The sequence below is a fragment of the Caloenas nicobarica genome, chromosome 3 (genome assembly GCF_036013445.1).
Source record: "Caloenas nicobarica isolate bCalNic1 chromosome 3, bCalNic1.hap1, whole genome shotgun sequence".
NCBI classification, from domain to species: Eukaryota; Metazoa; Chordata; class Aves; order Columbiformes; family Columbidae; genus Caloenas; species Caloenas nicobarica.
In genome coordinates, this window is record NC_088247.1 from 6,311,498 (window position 1) to 6,334,120 (window position 22,623).

The 22,623-nt window shown below is 44.0% G+C and overlaps 1 protein-coding gene across 4 annotated transcripts in view; it reads left to right on the forward strand.

Annotated features, from left to right (window-relative positions):
* Positions 1-22,623, forward strand: part of RUNX2 (RUNX family transcription factor 2) — a 153,082-nt gene that overhangs the window by 116,908 nt on the left and 13,551 nt on the right. For 2 of the 4 annotated variants that reach the window (XM_065630708.1, XM_065630709.1), the window contains exons 5-6: positions 725-898; positions 11,033-11,194. In XM_065630708.1, the coding sequence (XP_065486780.1) occupies positions 725-898; positions 11,033-11,194 (336 nt within the window). The remainder of the gene's footprint in view (positions 1-724; positions 899-11,032; positions 11,195-22,623) is intronic. The other 2 variants (XM_065630710.1, XM_065630711.1) reach the window with 1 other exon arrangement.

Consider the following 22,623-nt stretch of genomic DNA (forward strand, 5'->3'; position numbering starts at 1 on the left):
CAATGTGGCCGTACAGCACGACGGCAGTTAGCCTGGTTTTGGGGAGAGAAATAGGAGATTTGAGGAAGGCTGAGCATGCAGTGGAGTGTAGGACCCAGCCTTGGCCAGCTGCTTTGAAGGTTTTGTTTGCAATACTGCTCTTCTCAAATAACAGTGACTATTTACTTTTTGGAGTATCTCCCAGAGGAATGAAAACTAATGACTAACTGTGACAGAGTTAAAATAAAGTAATATATATATATTTTTTTTTTAAAAAAAAGAAAAGAAAAGCTTTCATTTTCTTAGCAAAAATCCACAATGCATAAACCAGGAATGGAATAATTGTCCCACTTGATAACATGTATTAATACTTATATATGAGGCTTGCTTTTGTAAAACAAGTTTGCCCCTTTAACTACCCAGCGTAGTTAAAGCAGCAAAAAAACCCCAAAAAAGACAAAAAAGACATTGTGTGGGTATCCTCTTAAGGGCTTCTTTTGATCCAAATTGCAACGTTACACATCTGTATGGGCACAGTCCTACTTGATAAGGGTTTCAGTAGCACAACTGTGTCCAAAATACAAGACCCCCGACCGATGTCGCTGTGTTATTGGGGGTAGCTGAGATATAAGTCCATTAAATCTAATAACAGGTCCTTAGAGGCCATTCGGGGGATTTTTTGGGGGTGTGTTAAATTACTAAATCCTGTTATTAACGCTTTTATTTTATGATTTGCTGTTTCCAGGGCACAGACAGAAGCTTGATGACTCTAAACCTAGTTTGTTCTCTGAACGCCTCAGTGATTTAGGGCGCATTCCTCATCCCAGTATGAGAGTAGGGGTCCCGACCCAGAGCCCACGGCCCTCTCTGAACTCTGCACCAAGTCCTTTTAATCCACAAGGACAGAGTCAGATTACAGGTAAGAGACAGAACCATAGGTTTGACTTGCACAGGCAATAGTAGTAATTGCTTTTGGATATTTGTGTCTCAACTGCAGTAGAAGGAGGCTGTTACAGAGTGCGAGATTTGTTCCAAGCAAAGCTAGGTGGGAAGTGGATTTTTCTATCGTGTTTGAAGCTGAAAACGTCTTTTGTTTGTTTATTTATTTATTTTTTGTCCATAAATTTAAAATAGTCAATCTGGGTAAACTGAGTAGAAATCTGGTGAAATTCTACCTGCCACATTGCTCTGCCTCATCCTTCCTCTGTGTAATAGTACATATTAGTGCATATTAGAATGGACATTTTTCTTCAGCCTTTTTATTTTGCAGTGGTGTTGAGGGAAGCGACAGCATTTGGTCATCTTTCTATCAGAATAATAATACAATCTTCTTATATGGCCGTTTCCTTCTAGCACCAATGCTGACCACTGTTGGGAGCTGGGGTTGTTCAGCCTGGAGAAAAGAAGGCTCTGGGGAGATCTTATTGTGGCCTTTCCGTACTTAAAAGAGGCCGATAAGAAAGATGGGGACAGACTTTTCAGCAGGGCCTGTTGCAATAGGACAAGGGGTGATGGTTTTAAACTAAAGGAGGGGAGATTCGGGCCAGACATGAGGAAGAAATTTTTTACAGTGAAGGTGGTGAAACCCTGGCCCAGGTTGGCCAGAGAGGTGGTGGCTGAACCATCCCTGGAGACATCCCAGGCCAGGCTGGACGGGGCTCTGAGCAACCTGAGCTGGTGCAGATGTCCCTGCTCATGGCAGGGGGGGCACTGGAGGAGCTTTGAAGGCCCCTTCCAACCCAAACTATGCTATGATTCGATGATTAAACAAACTGGGTTATGGAGAAATTGCTCGAGAGGGTTGTATGCAACATTTATGATTGCATGCTGAGAGACAGATTTCATTGTGCTGAGAGAAATCATAAAGTACCATGTGTCACAGATTATAAGACTGAAGTGAGACGTTTAACTGCAGCTATGCCAGAAGTTTGCAACGAAACCGTGAAGCCTACAAAATAAACTAATTTTGCCGTTTTTCTAAATTCAGAGCTGGTTAAATTTTTCAGAAGAGTTTCGCAACAACCTCTACCTAATTTTGGCCATTTCTGCACTCAAAACTTGTGCTGACGTATTTGTGTTTATCAAGGGTGTGAAGAGGTGTTGCCCCCGACCAATTCACTTGCTAGAACTGTTGGAGAACTTCACTTAGATGCAAGTCCGTTCAAAAAACTCTTGGCTCAATTTACTAGACCAGTTTAAAAGTCCATTTTGCTGCTATAGCTGCATCTATATCAGGAGACCTTTGCCAATGTTACATACCAGTATTCCTTCACTGGTAAAGCACTCCTGGTATAGACATAGCCTTTGAGTCAACCTAGGAAGATTTCTGGTTTCATGTTTCAAGTGGTTTTGACATGATACCAGCTGAAACTTAGCGGTTTTAACAAAGTGTTGTGGCTTTCTTCTTCTTTCTTTTTCTTCTTTCTTAACTTCAACTGGTTTATTAATTTGCAGTAAGAAAGAGAAGTGGGTTAATTTGAACCCAAAGCACTCAGAAATTAAAAAATTGTTCCCATGAGCTGTGGCAAAGTTCTCCCAGATCTAGAAGTCTAGCTTTAACTAGTGTAAAATGTTTATAATGTATTAAATACGTCAATAGTACACATTACATGGTACCTGCTGCCCACCAGCTTCCCAGAGCAGGTATTTTGGCTGTGCTTAGTGTTTTATTAGTTGGACATGTATGAAATCAGGGCTCTTGTGTACATCATTTTCTGGGTAAGAACTGCCAAATTAAAACCCCAAATTTTTTCTAAGGTACCGTCTCCTGTCTGGCAGTGTCTGGGGACATAGTTCCCAAGAAAGCAGAGGGAAAATCTGGGGCTATAATCAGCTTTTCTCCTTTTCCCTTGTGCCTCCATAGTTTACCTGTTGTGCAACACTATATCTAGGAACGAAGGAGGGTGAAATTCTTCCCGACCCCATCTGGTGATCAGCTTATGCCCTGAAGCATGATAATTGAGATCCCCTTGTAATTTTCTTCCTAGCTAAGTGTAACCTCATATGCTGCTCTCATTCACATAAATGCCTCCTGTAGAAAATGTTCTGCTGGGTTTGATTAATAGAGTACTTCTGTGCCTCGTTATGAATCAGCAGCAGCATTTACAGATTCAGGAGGTGCAAAATACAGATGAGCTTTAAATAAGCCTGACTGGAAACAAAGCTGTGGGGCATTTGTTGCTTTCTCTGCAAATTTAAGAGCCAGCAGTTCACAGTACCAGCTGAGACTTCTCATAGGATCATAGAATGTCTTGAGCTGGAAAGCACCCTACAAGGATCATCGAGTCCAACTTCTGTCCCTGTGTCTCAACTCATCGAGAGAGGGAAGATGTGGTGCTGGTAGGGCAGAGGGAGGTGAGCCGAACCAAGGAAGCCAGGCTCGCTTTCCCATCTATTGTGGATTATGTGCTTTCCTTTCTGGATAAACTCACTGTCATGGGATACTTTAGAATACCAAATTGCTCTCATTTCCCCCAAATCAGTGAGGATTCGGCTGCTTATTAAAGTTTGCAGTGAATATGGGGCTGTACTGTGATCCAATACAGTATTTGCCGTGATGTTCTTCACCCTTGTCTCCTCCTCAATGTAAAAAAAGCCAAACACCCAGCCCTCAAAGCTTTCTGGTAGCCCTCTCATTTAATAAGGTGATTAGCGTGAGCATGTTACATTGGTGAGAGCTCTGTGAATTGCGCTGGCTTCCCCACAAGGCTTTTTGGTGCTCTTCGGGACGTCGATTGTAATCTGTAAAGCTCTACATGCTTTGATGTTCCACCAAAATGCTGGGATGCTTCTTGCGGACAGTCCCTCGAGTTCTTCTGGGATGAATGGGCGCTTGTGGCCACACGGACCATGCCAACGAGAGACAAAGTTGATGCCACAGGCAAGGCACCTCTTTGTTGAGGTGTTAGGTGACCAGGGGAAGTTGCTAAATGTTCTCCTATTTGGTACGGCAGTAGGGAGTGAGCTGTTGGGGCTGTCCACCTCCACCAGTTTCCTTGTCGTGGTGAGATATTCAGCAGGAATTACTCACTGGCTTCTTAACATGGTCACTGGGCTGGTATGGGTTGGGTACGTATGAAAAGGAGAACAGACCCTTGTACAAAAAACAGGGATTTTTTTAGTACCTTTATTGGCATTAACCAAGCATTCCTTTAGAAATACCTTTGTTTCTTAATCTTTTAACCTAGTAATTTAGGGAAAATAATTAATTCCTAATAACTTTAGCAGTAAATACTGGTTTCCTATGACAAAATCCATATTGTTGCTAGTAAGCACATAAACTGGTTTTGTTTCGTTCCACTTGAGGTCTTGCATAGCTATTGCATGATTAAACAGGAATAATATTTAAAGCCTGGCTGGCCCACACCTGAGTCTGAAAGAACTCAGCACTTTGGGGTTCACTCTTATATTTCTTTTCTCTGTCTGGGTTGTGTTTGTTTTCCTAGAGTATCAGCGTACAGGTTTTACAAGTCACGGCACAGTCCTAAGCCTACCACAGGTCTGGGCTGTGGCAGTACAAGGCACAGAGTTGCCCTTATTCAACATGGCATTTTAACTAGGATTCTGCAAAAGCAACATCGAAGGGTCATTAAAAAACAAATCATCCAATAAGTAGATGCCTTTGCTGAGGAAATGCAGATTCAATTTGAACCCCGCTTGCTGCCCGTAAATCAGGAATCCTGTCTGTTCGCATTTGGATACTGGTATATTTGCTTTTTTTTTTTTTTCCCTGACGGCACTTGCACAACTTGCTCACGTATCCGATTACATTCCCGTTCACAGAGCTGTTGCATCAGTGATTCAGTATGAAACGAGGAAAACTGTTGTTTTTTCTAAAATGCAACTGGGGAGGATTAGCTTCTATCGGCTGGGAAAAGCCACGGATGTAATGGCAGGAATGTGATGGGGGCGAGGACCCCGGCAGCCGGGCTGGGGGGGGCTGCAAAGTGGGGGTTACGTGAGGTTTCATGCTCCATCGCCACTGATCTGCAGGCAACCGGTGACGTTAGTCACAGAAATAACAGAACTCAAAAGCAGGTCCCGTGAATTTTTTGTTGTTGGTGGTTTTTTCCTCTTCCCTCCCATGCACTTCAGCAAGGTCACACTTCAGTTTATCATTTTTAGGGTTGTAGAAAGCAGATTTAAAGGCTTCGGAGGTGGCTTACCTGGAAGCGGGTGGGGGGACCTATCTCCGCTGGCAGGCAGGGACTGGTTTCAGGGGTGGTATAAACTGAGTCTGCTGGGAAGATCATGGGCAGAAAGGTCCTTCAGCTCTCAGGTGGAGGATGGGGACGGTACCAGCTGGTCCTTCCTTAATTCCTCCGTTCAGGACTTGCAGGCCACGGGTTGGACGCTGCCCTTTTGCAGAGTCAGGGAGAGGACAGGAGGCCATGCTCACCACAGCGTTGTCCTGGGACATGGACATGAAGCTGCTCAGCGTCTACCTTAAAGACCAGTGTCTGTTCTCCAAGACCATCAGCTGCGGGACACGTTTGAAACAGAAATTGTGCAGCTGTTATTAGACCGGCACAATGTGAGTGCTCTGCCAGGGGTTGGCTGTGTTTTACCTGGGACCAGCAGCACCCTGAAGCATTCACCAGTTTGTAGCTGGTACACATCAACCAGAGGCGTGGTTGCCTGGAACAGATAATTTAGAAACACCCCAATAATAGACTTATAGAATAAATTAAGCCTTCAGCCCCATGTAACATGGAATAAAAGCTGCAAGACTCCACGGGTGAGGTGGTGGTATTGGGATTTCTGCTGCCATGAGCACAAGGGTGGCTGCAGTCTGCTGGATTTTATACAAACTGGTTGCATCCTTCAGGCAACGGGCAAGTTGCCATTGTGAACCTCTACTTGGTAAAGCTGGTGTCCCTCCTACTAAAGTATTCATTTAACTTTGCACTCCCCCCCGCCTTTACAATTTAGTTGCCCTACTGGCACGGCTTGTTCAGTCTATTTTTTTTTCTTTTAGAAATGTCACTGTTGGGGGGAGGGGGGTGGGAGAAGAAATGGGTTTAGAGGTTCTTTAAGCCAAAATCTGGTCTCAATTATGCTTGTGTCCATTGGGTGTAACTCCATTGGATTTGACTTCATAGATTGAACTGGGCAACCCGGATCAAGCCCTGGGCTTTCAAAGATGCCTAAGAAATAGTCGGAGAAGAGGAGGTTGCATTTTTGTTGTTGTTGTTTTGCTGGGGGGGATGATGTTACAACAATAGTTGGGTTACTCATGCGGAAAGTCATCTTGGCTTCGTTAAGATCAACAAGTGAGGACATTTGCTTAACTGTTTACCAAAGATAGCTCCAAACAGCTTGGTTTTTAGTGTTGGCAGTAGCACTAATACAATCAGCAGCAGCCAGTGCTAGAGCTCATGGCTGGATTTAAATGAGGGTGGTTTTGCAAAGTACATGTGATGTTGGGGTGTTACAGACGGTACACCCAGGAGCTGCGAGCTTGTGATCATGCTCTGATCATGTAACTCAGCTTGAGGAATGGGAAATCGATTTTTTTTCTATAGGAAACCTATGTGTGCTTCATAATCCAGTGCCAAAGCAATGGAAAAGCTCATTCTTCAGGGCTAAATACGTTTCATTTTTCTTCTCTCCATTGACACTTCAGAACATTTCCATTGAAGGAAGTCACATTGCTGGAGAGCCAATGTCATTGGTGGGGGAATGGGTCACTGTCGGTTTTTTGTATTTATTTTTTCTTTTTTCTTTTTTTTTTTTTTTTTAAATACAATGCATCCAATCTTAGACTGATTTTTAAAACCACTTATTGTCCATTAAGCATCAATTCCGTTGTCCATTGATTCAGTCAATCACAGACCACATGAGTCAGGAACTGTCTGTGTATGTGGCAGTAAAACCTAGACACAAAATAATTTGCAATACTCAATATTTCCTGCTTCAGCGAGGTTTACGTGGCAGTGCAAACAGGATGGAGTTGTTTGTGCATTAGTTTAGACCTCTCCCTGCTGACTTGTTTCAGCCGAGCTGTGCCCAGGGTTTCTTAGCATACCCACGATATGCCCTGTTGTGAACGAGTATGCTGAAAGCTGCACTTTTCTGCACACCCACACAGGCGTAACAGAAATGTTTACAAAAGAAGGACTGCTCTTAGTAATCACTCCAAAGTTTTCAAGTGCAAATGCCAACTCAGAGTGGCCCTCTGCTTCCTTTTCTCTAGTTAAATGCTCTGCTGGCCTTTCCCTATGGCTGATGTGTGCGGAGGTGGGGGCTTTCTCCCGAGCTGTTCCATATATTTTTGTATTATTATAGCATTTTCTCTTGTTTTTGTGGGATTCCTTTAGTCGGGAATCCACATTCACTCTGCCTCAAAGCTCTGGGATTTCTCATCTGTTCTGGACTTTTAATGGTTGGGAAGATGTGCAGTGCCTGCAGAGCACATGGTGCTTCGGGTGATGGCACAAAACGCCAGGCCCATGGCGACCTGGTGGACATGCACAAGCCCACCAGCTGGAGCAAAAAGGAAAGCTGGTTTCTGGTGTAGGATGCCAAGGAAAAACTCTCATAAATCCGCTTGTAGCTCCTTCCCTGCTGGTATGTGCTAAATAGCCACTCCACCCCTTCCGTGCCCAAGCTAGAAGGAGGTGACCCTCCTAAGGACATCGTTGTGTTTCCCTCAGAAGCATCTGTGTGGATCTGCCCTGGAAGTGCTGTCCTGGCAGATGGCACCTCCCCATGGTGCTCCCAGCACCCTCCTTGCCCCCAGGAGGTTTGATTTGGTGGCGTGTGGGACCAGAAAAGATGGGCTGGTGGTTGAGCTTCAGTGGCTGAAGTCTCTGCTCCACCACTGTTGCAGGAACATGTGCTGGTGGGACCAAAGGGTGCCATGTGAGACCCAGCTGCACGTCCACCTTCGAGGACTAGATGTGTCGGCATTTTTCTCGGGGGATTGGGCAATACCGCCAACTAGCGACATTTACCCTGTGGGCCAGCAGGTCACATTTGACTTGGGAAGGTGAGAGCGTTTCACTGCTCTCTTCTCACATGTCCACACAAACTTTGGCCACTGTCAGTGAGCAGAGGCTGGTTTTAGGGCATTTACTCCAGGATCTTGTGAAACTTGTATCTTCAGTGTCCTAACAGGCCAAAGACAATGCTTGAAGACAGTCAGCCCCAGGACAAAATTCCACACCCTACCTTGACTGCGACCTCAGCCATGTCTTGGTGTGGAGGAACCACAGTGACCCTCCAGCCTGGGGTACTGTGCTTCTCCTCAGTCGCTGAGCTCCGATGCATCATCTGATGTTCAATTTTGTTGAGGATTTTCCCTGAGAAGACATGGTCTCATTTGCCTAGAGTTGAGTTGTTTGCACTCTAGCTTCAGAGGGGCTCAGTTTTGCACCTCAATATCTGAGTCAAAAGCTTCAAGCCTAGACTGCATTTTATGAATGAGGTACTCAGAAAGTGCCTGCACCTGAACAAAATGTCCAACTAAATATGCAATAAATCATTACTGTCTTTATGTAGAAATTGCATCAAATGGAAGTTGGATGAGTTATCCAAATCCAACAGATCTGCTTCAGGGCCAGAAGCAGTTAAGTCACAGCACAGTGTCTTCACTAACAGTCCGTCCTCTTTTCTCTTTCTCTAAAATACTTTGCAGTTTAAAATCTCACAGTGTTGGACTCATGGAGAGCTGAAATCAGATATATATACATACACATATATAAGAAACCCGGTATTGTGGCTCTGAGTTTGGTATGAGCTATAGAAGCCATGTATAAATTTAAGCTAGATGTCTTAAGAATATATGATATGCTTTTGGGTCAACTGGTGGTCCATCCAACCTCATATTCTGCTTCTGACAATGCAGTATGAGATGTTGCTTTGAAAGACCGTGTGAGCCTTTGAAGGACCACTTTTGGCCATTCATCCTTGTGTCCACACAGACGTTCGTGCTTGTGGGATTAAGGATGTGAAGTGTAAAATCAAGTCTTGCGCGGGTGTTCAAAGCGGTGAGGGTGCCAGAGATGGTCAAGATCTTCTCATGGCGTGAGGATTGCCCTACCAGAAGTGGCATGAAACTCCATAAGGCAGCTACTTTCCTGAGGTTTTCACCGTCTTATACCAAAATCCTGTGAAAACATCCTCTGCTGTGATTTTTTTTCTTCCCCAGCCTTTACCTGCTATATAATTTCCTTCCAGTATTGGAGCTGACCTAAAACCAAAACTTTAAGGGACTCTGTTTTGGATTCGGAAGCAGAGATGGAAAAGCTCTTGGAGTTTGAAGGAGCTTGGATTTGAGATTGTGCTCCTGACACATCATTAATTTTAAGATTGTTTTCCCAGCAAGCCTAGGCTTTCCATTCCCAGTTGAAGATCATTTACCATTAACTGAATGGTGAATTATAGTAGTGGAATGAGGCAGAGAAATATGTCGATATCAGATATAACAACGAGCAGTCGGTCAGATTTGAACCTGTGCCAATCTATACAACCCTAGCCTTGAAATTGTTAAAACAAAGAAGTTCATTACATTTAATGATCAAGTGTCCTTCAGATTTCTGAAGAGTTTATGTTAACCATTTATATTGCTCAGCTCTAATATAAATGTCAAGGAAAATCCTCTTAAAATTAAATGGGAAAGTTGCAGGTTTTTATATATATCTATATAGTTATTTTGCTCCAAGGAAGTATCTGCTTTCCAGACATCTCTTCAAACAAATCATGTCTGAACAGAAAAAATAAACAAGGAATAGCTGAAACGACAAGGTTTGCTCTGTGGAAGAGCAAGGAAAGGAGTTTAAAAAAAAGAAGAAAAAAGGTTGAATTTCCTGAAAAAGTGCCTTTGCTTATACCATGTGGCTATCACATTGCTGTCTACAAAGTAGGGCCTTAGCACAGTGCTCTGATGTAACAGGTTCTCCAAATTGAGTGGACCTGATGTGCTTCATGGAAAATATTGGGGAGGATTTGGAGGCATGTGCTACAATTTCTTTGAGTCAGTTCAGAGACAGTTTTCTGTTTATTGTGCAGGGCCCAAAACAAACTTTGGGGTGGAAAGCGCTTTGTTTTTATCAATGTAAAGAAAAAAAAAAATTATGAAGCATTCAGTGATATCTTTGTCACCAGGTATTAACTGCGAGCAAATGGTTTATAAATCTGATCACCAGTGACTAAAACTAGGTCTGCCTCTCTTTCACTCAGTGCAATTCACCAGTGCTTCAGCAAAAAATAAACTATTTATCCTTAAAATAGGATAGAGGTTGTGGAATCTTCTTCTCTGGAGACATTCAAACCCACCTGGACACGTTCCTGTGTGATCTGCTCTGGTGAACCTGCTTTAGCAGGTGGGTTGGACTGGATGATCTCCAGAGGCCCCTTCCAACCCCAACCAGTCTGTGATTCTGTGAAAATAATTTCCTTCATAGTGAGCTGTAGCAAGTACATCAAAAGGCATCATTAGCTTCCAATAGTTATCCCAAGCCTTTTGGTTGCATATTGTTGTAATTGAGGTGACTGTAGGTAATTGGGCCAGCATCCAAATGTGACATTTTTGGACGGGTGCTGATAAGATTAATGACATTTTCCTTCTTGGGTAGTGTTTTCAGCACTGAAAACACTTCTGTGTCATGTTTGAACTGGATAACGACTTGATAGGCGTACCAAGTGCTGGCTGTAGAGTCTCCCCACCTCTCAAGTCCACTTCTTAAACTCGGACCTGGGTCTCATACCTGCTGCCTGCTTACCTGTCCGAATCCATGAGGACTGGCGAGTCTTGGTATAACACGCTGTTAAACCTGGACCAGAGACACCAGGAATTTGCAGCACAGCTGCTAGATCTTTTAAAACTTTGCTCACTGCTCCATTCATTTTCCCAAAAAATTGTTATGGAAGGGGAAAGGCACAGAGTGAGGCTTGAAGTCCTAGAGGAGCAGGTTGTGTTTCATTGCATTCTCATTCCTTGTAGCACTGATGTGTGTATGTTCAGTAATCCCCCCTCTGGCAATTAGGCTGTTGATGCACTAAAATTCTTCTTCCTTTTTAAAAAATTTTCTTGTTGCTTTTTTTCCCCTAGACCCCAGGCAGGCACAGTCATCCCCGCCGTGGTCCTATGACCAGTCTTATCCATCCTACTTGAGCCAGATGACTTCACCATCCATTCACTCCACGACTCCCCTGTCCTCCACTCGAGGGACAGGACTTCCAGCCATCACCGATGTGCCCAGACGCCTCTCAGGTAAAGACCGTGTTTTGCCTAAAACAATTATGCAGATAAGGAACAGGACTGGCAGATGCTGCCTCCGTGGCCTCAGACAAACCTTAATAAGAAGAGCAAAGCTCACTTGGCGATACAGGGTTACTGCATGGTGGGCAGGGGGTCAAAGTCCCTTTTTTTTTCAAGTGGAAGAGCTGATGTGTTGCTCTGAGCATGTATCATTTGAATGTGTCTAGGCCCACTTCAGGTCAGACTATTTTTAAATTGTGAACCTGATTCTATGAACAAATTTTCTCCTTTTTTTTCCTCCTATAAGAGGATGTTCACTTGCATGTTTTAATGTAATTGTGATATTCTCTATTTTTCGGTGCTTTACTTTTGTGGTGTGTGTGATGTTAGGCATCCTGACAGATAGGTGCCTTTATTTCTTCAATAGTGAAGGCTAAGGTTCATTCTCCTGCATTTCAATCCAGTAGCTTAAGAAAGCCTGTTTCCTTAGTTAATGTGTACTTAAGATGTCTATCAGAAACAAGCTGAGTCACTTTAGGGTAAAGATTGGACAAATTGTGCTTTGGAAGAATGCAGGAGAGAAGAAATATGTTTAGGAGCATAGACAAGACAGCAGCGAGGAACTGAGACTTTTTTTTTTTTTAATGAAACAAATGTACATTTACATACTGTGCAATTCATGTCTAATGGTCTCAGTGATAAAACCATCTGCGTGAAGTAATCTGATTGCCCCAAAGTAAGATAGAGCCTGTCATGGCACACAGTCACCTTGTACATCTTGCCAAAAATGAGGAACCTTAGGGAAGGGAGGCTCAGTATTAAAACTCCAACCTTGCAAGTGTGGAAATATTAGCAGCGTATGCCAAGAAAGCATGTGTAATGTTAAGAAAGTCTTTATGATTCATTAATGAAAACCAAAGAATCAGTCTTATTACATCTACTTTTTGCATGTTTGCAAGATATTATTATAATCTTGGTTGCTGCTGCCATACACCTGTTTGACTCGCAGCCAGGTGAATTTCTTGCCGTCGTGTTTTTCGTGTTTTCCCCTTCCACCAAGCTCATAGCGCTGGAAATGTTGATCACTCCACTGAGCTGCATCACTGACAAGCTGAACTTCAGCCAGCACGCCTGTAGGATTTGATTAGCATAGACTCCTTGATTTCTTTCATCTTGGGGGAGGGAAGCTTTGTTTCTCAAACAAACGTCCGCAAAAAAAACCAACCCTCTGCGGTCCTAGTGTGCTCTGCCTTCTCAGAGCTGCCAAGCAGCCCCGTGTGGGCCGTGGGTTGGAGGGCGGTGGAGCAGGTTCCTGCGGGCTCTCCGTGCAACGCGCTGACTTCGTTCGAAGAAACTTGATGGGCTTGATGCTGAGGAAATGCTTTGTTTGGCCCGAAACAGGTTCCCTTTGAGTCGGAGCCTCCCGATGGTCTGCGTTGTTGGTTATTTTTGCAATTGTGCCCCCAGCAATACCTCCAGGAGAGGCTCGGCTGGGACCTCGGCAGCTGTAGCACTGAGTACTTGCCCTGCAGCCCTTGTCTGTGTGTATTCAGACGTGAGCGCCTGGCATGTGGGCACAGGCAGAATGACTGAAAGACCCGTTTGTGTACATTGTGTGGCCGCGGACTGAACTTCTCTGCTGTACTCTACAGTCAGTTGCCTTCACGCTCCTTGCCCTTCATCTTCTGGGGGCTCGACCCTCTGCAATGCTCTTACCTTTTCCCAGAGTGGCGAACTTGCTTCCAGTTGGATTCAAGATTGGAAAAGGGCACTTTGATCTCCCACAAGTGCCAGAGGTTGTCTGCAGTGTTTCCTCATGTTCAGAAATACAGAACAGTGTTCCTAGGTGGAGGACGAGCTCTGATGCTCAAGCTGCAAGGAGACACGTTGCAGCCCCATCTGCAAACCCTGAGGTTTCTCTCAAGGGTTCCTACCTAGCAGTGCCACAGGGAGGGAAGGCAGGATCCGATTTACACACAAAAGTGTGTCAATAGAGAGAAAAATGCAAGTTTAGAACTGCTCGTTACAGCAACGAGTTCATCCCTCGCACACGGAGAAACACGAATCTCCACTCAGTTAGCTGACACATCTTTCAGAGGAGAACAGAGCTTTGATGGGGGTAAAAATGCCTGCTAAGAAGCACTAAAAATGTTAGAAAACTTCAGGCACCTCCAGTGCATGAGGGAGAAATTAGACTTTTACAAGGCCTTGAATGAAAACAAACTTTGCTTCCCAATACAGTGGCAGAAATCTGATTATCAAGGCTCTTAAAAGTATACAAGGTAATTTTAATGAATGCCACATTTACTGCCTGTTGCTTAACATCATGCAGGAGGAAAAATGGGTAAAACTGCCCCCTTAGGCCTTGGATGTCACACCTACAGGCCTTCCTACCTGCCTCAATTTCACACCACCCAGCCTTTCCACAGCTCTCCATGGCTTCGCCTGGACCACTGCTGAAGTTGTGCTCACCCAGACATTGAAAATCTACCATCTAATAAAGCAATGTGTCCTTCAAAAGAGCAGTTCCTGGTTGTATTGTCAGTGGCAGCCCTCAAGAGCTATTTTTGCTCGTACTCCCGTGACCAGAAACACATCCATGGCCAAAACAATGGTGTTCCTCCCCATCCTGAGATGGGGACATCTCTTGGTGATGAGTACAACTGTGTTCCCATCATAGATTAGGTTGAGGATCAAAACAGGCTTGCGGCTGTAGGACAGGAGGTGACGGGAGAACGCCACAGCGGTTCACGCAGTTCTCCCTCCATGAGAAAGGGGAAAAGGGCATCAGGCTGCAACCCCGAGGAGTCATTTGGGCTGAACTGGTCCTGTCAGCGTCTAGACCGATTTCTTTGCACAACTGAAACGTTTGCATGAATGCTGCAGACATGTGCATATGAGTCCCCGCAGCTGCCAAACTTCAAATATTCATCTTTTATTCTCCAAACGGGTACTAGTGCTGTATTTGCAGCGTGGTACAACTAACGAACGATGTGTCACACATATTTGGGCAGTAATCAACAGCAATAGCTGAAAGGCAAAGCAAAAAAATATTGCCTGGCATCACTCATGCAGCTTTTCAACCAGTGATCTCTCTGGTGCATAAGTCTCATGTTCATATCAATAATAAATAAAAAATAAGCTCACAAGGCCATGCAACTGACTTACCGTATTGCACCAGCTCAGTCATAAAAAGAGCAGGATTCCCCATATTTTATTAATATATCTGTCTGCTCAGACTTCCCCAGAAGACAGTGAAAGTTGGTGGCCCAGCAGACTAATATTCTTAATTAAATAATATTGTAGTGGAAACCATGGGAATATAAGAACTTGGTCATTTTAGAGAGAGTTTTGCCTGAGGGATGTAGTCTTATTGCGTGATTCATAGTGAGTGCACTCAGTCTTTGTGTCCTATGCATAACCAAAGTGCATGTGGGATGGGGAGCATGAGTGTCTATTATGTAATTAATGTATATGATTCATACAAATACACATCACAGCCATTGTACATCAAGCTTTGGGACTGATCCAGCAAGTCCTCAGCACATGCAAGGTTCAGAGCAGGGAGTACAGGTCGGGTTGTTCCTGCAGTCACAAGAGGTCTATAGATGTACAGGTATAGATGTCCCCAGGGTGGACATGCATATCTGAGACAGCTACCCTCAGCTCCCTCCTGAGTCAGTGGGGACAAATGGACATTTGCAGGACCTGACTGGTTTGCAGCTGAGCTTTACTGGTCGCTGGCAATGCCTTGGGAGAGCCTGTTTCTCTCCACGGGCTCTAAAGCGAGCCTAGGTGAGTAGTTCAGGTACAGGCACGTCTGATCTGATAGTCTGCCTTTGGTGAGGTGGTTTAAGAGATGATTGAACTGTCCCATAAACATATCCATATCAGAGCCTTGTTACACGTCAGTCTTGGTTTAACCCTGCCGTGGTCTGCCTCACCCTGACCTCTACCTTCTCTGCAGTGGCGGGGTTTGAGCTTGAATTTAATTTTATTGAGAATACTCCTGAGAAGGGACGTGAAGAGATTTCTTCCTCGCCCTGCACTTTTCCTGAATCTTCTGCCTAAATGCCAGTCTCTTGCTTTTTGTGAAGTCAAGGTCTTAAGATGCTCCAGGTCCTGCAAGGGTAACACGAACACGTTCAGCGCTGGCTGTGGAAGAGCCTGTCCTACACAACTATGTTTGAAAAGCACCTATATGACAAAGGAGAAAATTAAAACCTAAATAGTGGGACAAATCACCAAACCTACTTTTTCCAACCCCGGGCTTGCACTCTTCGCAGACAGTTGTCAGTTGGGGATGTGGCCTCATGCCATCGTGCCCAAACTCTCCTGTCCCACGTGCCGGAGATCCCGCAGCGTGCAGGGTGGGTTTTGCTGTCTTTACATTTACTATGTCATTGAATAGAGACACGCTGAGATAGATGAGGGACACGCTGAAGCAGTTGAGGGACACGCTAGGCTCAGCCTCTAAACAAAAGAAGTTTGCAGGCTTATTCCTCTGAACTAAAATAGCCAGAAAGGAATATCTTAACCAATTAAATTACTGGTAGAGCTGTTAAAATGCCGGTACTGTTAAATTGTCAGCAAGTTTGGTTTTGAGCAGGGTTGGCCAGCACACTCCCGAGCAGGTCCCAGATGTGGTTTGGATATGCGCAAAGTCCCGAACCCATTCCCATTGGGAGCTTGGAGGCAGCCACCCCATCGTGGAGGCTAAAAGGATTTAAATTACAGCTATGGCCAGACTATCCTGGCTGGATTTAGGGCCAGAAAATGGGCCCTAAACCTGGGCTGTTTGCTCTTTTGAGAGTAGCCAAACCTTCCCATTAATTTGCCTCGCTCTGTAGATAATCTCCACATCGTTTTGGACCATCCTGGACCTTCATTGGATATTGAAATTCTCCCAGCTCACTGAGGGCTGGCAAGTAGAAGCACAACCCTGCTAATGCCAGCCGTGCCCTAATCAATGGCAATACTGTTCCTTTACATAATTTAATTTTCATTCTTGTAAGCCTACAAGTCTTAAAATAAAAAGAACACATATAATGGAAGCATCTCCAGCTGAACCTCTGGATTTAGTGTTTGTATGTTAACGAAAAAGTGGCTCACAGTGATGGGCTTGTTTTTCTTGAGGACCTGTACTGGTCGTCATCTTGGGTGAATTACCTTGGATTTTGCTTGATGTTACGTACTTGCATGGTCTTTATAAAAAGGATTTTCCTTTTTTGGGGGGGAATTTGGTCTTCGAAAATTATTAACTTAAGAAAGAAATGTTGTCTGTCTTCTTCTAGGGAGCTAAGAAAAATTTACAGGCACTAAGTAAAACCCATGGTCATGTGAAGTATCTATTCTTGCATCCCTTAATTGCTACTAACTTCATTAGATATTGTGGATAATAAGCACATAGCAGGACTGGACCCTGAAGGCATTGATGCTGTCTCCAAATTACAATTCTTTTCCTCTTTACAAGCTCTGGGAGGGCAGAGAAATGGTTAATACTGTGGCTATTGCCAGCAATGGCCCCGGTGTGAGCAGCTCCTGAAATGAATGAGCAGTTCACGCTTCAGCAATATTGTCTCAGGCTCTTGGCAAACCCAAGAAGCCAGCTCAGTTTCTGGTGTGCTCGCTACGCTGTGGTGTTTTTCTTGGTGACTATAACAATTTTCGCTCTGTCTTCTTTTTTTTTTTTTCATTTTTTTAAATGGAAGCTGAAAGACTCAGGGTTGTCTCTGTCTCCATTTCTCCAAGTTAATTTTCAATACTTTCCCTGCAAGGTGACACTGCGTTAAAGCAAAGTAAAGAACCTGGGGGAGCTCGGATCCTCAGAAACAACACGGTCATTTTGCTACTCTCCCTAAACTTGTAACTTGTCTCTTTTTTTCCCTCATTATTTTTCAGTGGTTCTATTTATTTTGTTTACCGCAGGTTTTCCATTTTTAGTTTCCTGCCCACTTGGTGCCACCTGGGAATCTCAGCACCTTGGCACTCACCTGTGGGGTTTCAATAGCCGCCCCTCTGCCGAGTAGAATCTCTCATTGGAGTAATTGTCCTGAAGATGCGTTGCATGATCCCTACCTTAAGGACGAAGGCCAAATTTTTCTAGCGTGGGTGGCCTCCAATTAGGCACCTATACCCGTATTTAGGTGGTAAAACAAGTGGGCTGATTTTCAGATGTTTGGATATTATAATGTGTGTCTCTAAGCCCTTTTCATTTACTCAAAACGGTTGTCGGGAGAGGAAATAAACAGGAAAAATGAAAGCAGAGGAAAAGAGTTTTATTCCTGAAATAAGTGATTCAAAAAATACCAAAAAGAAACAAGTGGAATGTTTTTAAATGGAATAAATTTGTTGCTGATACAGACAGGAAATAGCACACTCAAATATATGTGGATATATAGATATATTTTTATCTGAGCTTTTTTTTTTTGCAATGTGTTTTATATTTAGGACACATATCAAGATTTGCATCTGTTTCCAGAACTTGCTGCTAACAGTTAGTAATGATGCCAAAACATACTTTAGTTCCAGCTTGAGACCAAATGATATTCAGGGCTTTTTTTTATTACTAATTTAAGGTCTGATATTAATTAAGGAAATTTTCCATAAGTGCCAGGCCTTTTCTGAAGAACTCATTAAAATTATATTAACTTAAACCGGAATCACAGTCTGAGCATGTTTTGTAATGATTATTCTTACTGACTCTGCTGGGTTTTGTAAACAGAATGCTAATTGTTAATGGGGCAACCGAGCGCCTGATTCCAGACTTCCAAAGGGCCAGATCCTGAGCCATAACCTAGATCTGTGCTCCCAATAAAGCCAATAAGCTCCTAACTGGAAGTCTGGAAGACCAAGCTCTTTGTTTCATCCTTGTGCAAAGGCGTATGATGACGATTTCTCCATTCCTCTGGTGGAATCACTGTTGGTTTTCTACCTAGGGTGGAGCGAGCAGTGGTGGCTGATGCAGGACCACATGTGTCCTGATATGGAGCATCAATCTAACTCCATACTCGAAGCTCTCTGATAGATGCAGCAAATCAGACAAGGTGATCGGGATCACTCGTTTTGCCCTTAAATCTTCGTGGCCTGAAGTCTTTGTTGTGCTGAATTTGGTTCGATTGATTGCATAAGCTGAATTTATTAAATGGTTCCATAACATGTGGGAGAATTTGCTTCTTGTTAAAGTGTGAATGTGTTTGGTACAAGATAGGCAGAAAAGTATCATCCTCTGCCAAATTCTGTGAACCTTACAACTAAAAAGTACAATTCAAGAAACAAAAACTGCTGCTTGTAGAAATACTTGGAGCTGCCTTGACTTTTGGTCAAATTTCCTCACATTTCTGGCCATGCAGAATTTGATCATGAAGGGAGCATTAGAGCTTAGCAGAACTTCACAACACCTTTTTGAAGTGGTTTAGTAATGGTTGTTGGCCCCATTTTACAGATGCCCAAATCTCCTCCCCTCTCGATGGATGTTTTAGCAGAAGAGGATCTTGTGTCATGCCAGTTTGGTTGTCAGATTTAAAAGAGCATTGATATTGGTGATACTGGGCTGATACTGGTGACCGAAGGTAAGAGCCGTGCAGCGGTTCAGGCTTTCTCTGGTTGTACAAAAGAAAACAACGTAGGCAGCAAAGAAGATGCATGAGTTAAAATGAAGGTCACACCTTCACGTGGCTCATAAAGGATGTTATTAAGAGAGAACAACTATTTTATATGCATTAAGGGAGGGTATTTGGGGACGCTAATCTGGAAATCTCTTAATATCTGCTTTCAGCCTGACTCAAAAAGAGTAAGGGAAGGGATCAAAGAAGGAGATGTCTTCCCGAGCTTGGGACAGGTTCCCCATGTCCTCAAGATTGGTGTGCAGATGGTGCAGGGTCCCCTCGGGGGGAACCCCATCCTGCACCCACACGGTGCTCGGTGGTGCTTCTGTGTCCAACGAGTTTTTGTGGAGGGCAAGGAATTTTAGTAATGGTGGAGCTTCGTCTATAAAGCTCAGGGGAGAATAATTTGATATAAAGAGCTTTCCACGGATATATAGATTCATAGGTTATTAATACAGTGAAGCCCCTGTGATCGTCTGCTTTGAAACCAGCTGTGAGATTTCCCCAAATTAGCTCTCATTTGAACTTCAGGATAACCTTGGAGAAAAAAGAATTAAAACTCCGTTGGTCTTCATTTAAAAATTTCCAGGGAAGCAAAATCCACCACAATCTTTGGTTACAGATGCTAATTAAGCCCTCTTTGGAAATGTGGGTCTGATTACTAGTCTGAATTTGTCCAGCTTTAGTTTCCACTCATTTGAACTTGCTATAACTTTGCCTGCCAGATTGCGGCACCGCTTTTTAGCTCTATGGCTGGAGTGGGTTCCTGTAGGTTTTGTCGTGGTGACAGATAAGACAAGAAGATGGTCGAGAAAGGAGGTCACTCTGGTGGGTCTCAGGGAGGTGGCAGAACCCGCAGGGAACTGGATATTGTGGGACACAGAATTGGTTTGACTTGTGAGGAGGCTGGAGGGGCACTGTGCAAAAATGTTTTGGTCATTTAAGTTCGCTACAGGTTCACTATGATCTATCAAGTAGTGGAAATTCCCTTCCCTAATCAGCCAAACACGTACAATATCCGATAAAACTGAGCTATTTTTGGTTGAATTACTGGTGGGTCTCTACTTTTCCAACCCACCTGAAAAAACGCACTGAGAAAGCATTTTTCACTGACTTTGTGGGCTTCTGCAATTACTTTAGGAATTTTTCTGCCTTTTTAAAAATTTGCCCAATTGTAAAGTCCCTCGCATTTTTGCTAACAAAATGAATTTAATTCCTCATCCACTACCCTAGATGGAGGTACAGGAATAGGACAGCCGAATATGCATCCTTCCCTAGTTTTCATACACGGTTTAACCTTTAATTTTAAGAAACACAGCTATAGTCGCAAGTGCTTCTTCTTCCAAGTTTAGCGAGCATTTGCTCTGAAAAGCAAAGAGTAGAGCTCTGGCTGTGGCTCTGTTGTGTAGCAAGAGCAGCCTCTTTGCTCTCCATGTTCGTAATTATTCCATAGGCTAATTTGCAAATAGAGAGTTGAAACCCTTGGGATTACTTGGACCAGGCAATGCTCTCATTGCACGAAGAAGTTTAGTTCTGGCAAAAGAGGTATCATACATTTAATGCAGGGGTTTTGTGTTTTAAAGGTGCTTGTGAAGGAGGAGTCAGGGTGCTGTGTCATCTCCAAGGTTCTTGGTCGTTTTTCTCAAAGGACTCTCCAACCACCCACTTGACCTTTTATCCTGTGGCAGCCATGAATATTTGCCGTAATATATTATTTTGTAATATAGAAGTGCTGAGCGTAGGCAGCTGGAGAAATCCTCCTTGGGCTCTTGTGAGGAAGAGGAGCAACCGTGATGAGAGAAGGGGAACACCAGCAGAGGAAAACAACCTGGAGGATTTAAAACAAGGATCAATTCTGAAAGCAAATTGGATGGATAGGGCATCTCACGTCGATCTTTCTGCCTCTTAACATCACATTTCTCTGGCGGCAAGAAGTGAAAGTTGGTATGCTTGAATTAGAAAGGGTACCCACAAAGCCTCTTTCATTTAGATGAAAAGTCCCTACAGAAGTTCTACTGATGCCACATGTGTGGTTTCCACTCGTTATTTTTAATGGTTAACTGGGCTATAGCTGTCTGATCCATAGGCATCAGTGCTTTTTTATGCCCTTTTCTATTAAACAAGAACTGTCGAGAATTGGCAGCATATTATGAAGCCGCCAGCTGAAGTTTATAGAATTAAGCTGTGCAATGGGCTTGCTGGGAAAGCAGGATTGCAGCACAGATACGAGACCAAATGTATAAAGCACATCATTTTTAGGTGATAGATGTCTGTAAAAAACAGCTTGACGTATTTAATTCTGTGCTGAAATCACATTCTGTGCCGTGTTGAAAGCTGAATGCGAGATCGAAAGGAGATTTCCAGGCACTGGAGGTCAGTCCCTTTGCCAGGTCGTTTGACAAGGTTTCCCCTGAGGTTTTGGCTTGAGCTGGAGCACCCAAGTTTGGCTGCTGCAGGTGATGTGGTTCAGTCATCAAAGTGATGGTTGTATCTGTGAGTAGCTAATGGGCCTTTTCTGGAATCACTGCCGACCTCGCGATAGGCAGCAGCTGCTAATACTGTTTGTGTTGTGGTAGCATCTGGAAGTCTGATCCCATTGAGCTAAGGACTATACAGTTAAAGAAGAGGAGGATAAAAAAGGGAGTTGAGTTTACACTCTTAAACACAGTGGTTATAAGATGTACAACAGAATACAGAGGGAATTGAAGAGACATTAAGAGAGCCAGCCAGGTGATAGCAGTGGCATCATCACTGAAAAAGCTGAGTGGGGCAGAAGATCAGCCCCACCAGCTTAGACCAAGGGTCCATCCAGGACCCATCGCCTTCTCAGCATGGCCAAAAGTGGCCACTCAGTTCCCCTGGGGTGCAAAACCAGAAAATATATATATATATATATTCCCAAGCTGTAGGGGTTTCCAAAGCTGGAGGTTTGTATCTGGATCATTGTATTTAACAGCTGCTGACAGACCTCTGTGAATCTACTTGCCCTTAAGCAGGTGGGAATAACCCCAGAGGAACTGCTAGATCAATTCTGTATTTCCTATAGGTCTGTAGTGTCATAGTCATATATGACTGATGGGGACCTCATGAGATCGTATGATCTGTGCCCCTCTGTGCAAAAATAGGATTAAACATCTGCAGGTCATTCCTGTTAAGTGTAGCCAACTAGCTCTGTGTATTGCTGCCATTGAAAACAAAAATAAAACCGTGTCCCAAAGAAGGAAAAATCCCAGCCAAAAAACTTCATTAAGGTTGAAATAGATCATTTTGGGGCAGTTAAAAGATTTTTAGAAAATAAACTTAAAAACGAAGGAAGTCATAGCTAACATTGTAAAAGAATATATGAATAAATGCTTGAGAAGTGATGGGGGCTTTATGAATACAGCCAAAATATCCCTGGGCTTCTGAATGGGGCTGCTGGCTGTAAAGTGGGGGTCATCACTGCGGCGTGGTGAATAGACCTGGAGCTGTGTAAGGTTTGTCAGCCTCGACAGAGGGAGGCTATAGAGTAAAAACCTCTGTGAGAAAGAGCATAAACATTTAAAGAGCCTCTGGGGCGCAGATTGCACGGGGTGGTGTCCGTCCTAGGGACTGAGGACTGAAAATCAGGCCTTCTGCAAAGGTGACTGGTTTACCAAATAGGAAGGCAAGTGCCTCAAAAACACCAGGAGGGCTGCTGGCCCCGAACCTCTGCGGCGCGAGCCCGGGATGAAATGGCTCATTGGAAGAGGCGTCTCGCAGAAGCTCCGCGGAGGAAGTCCCCGGGAGCTGTGATGTGGATGCTGGCACTGGCGGAGCAGCCACAGAGGAATCCTGGCAATGGGAAAAAAGCAC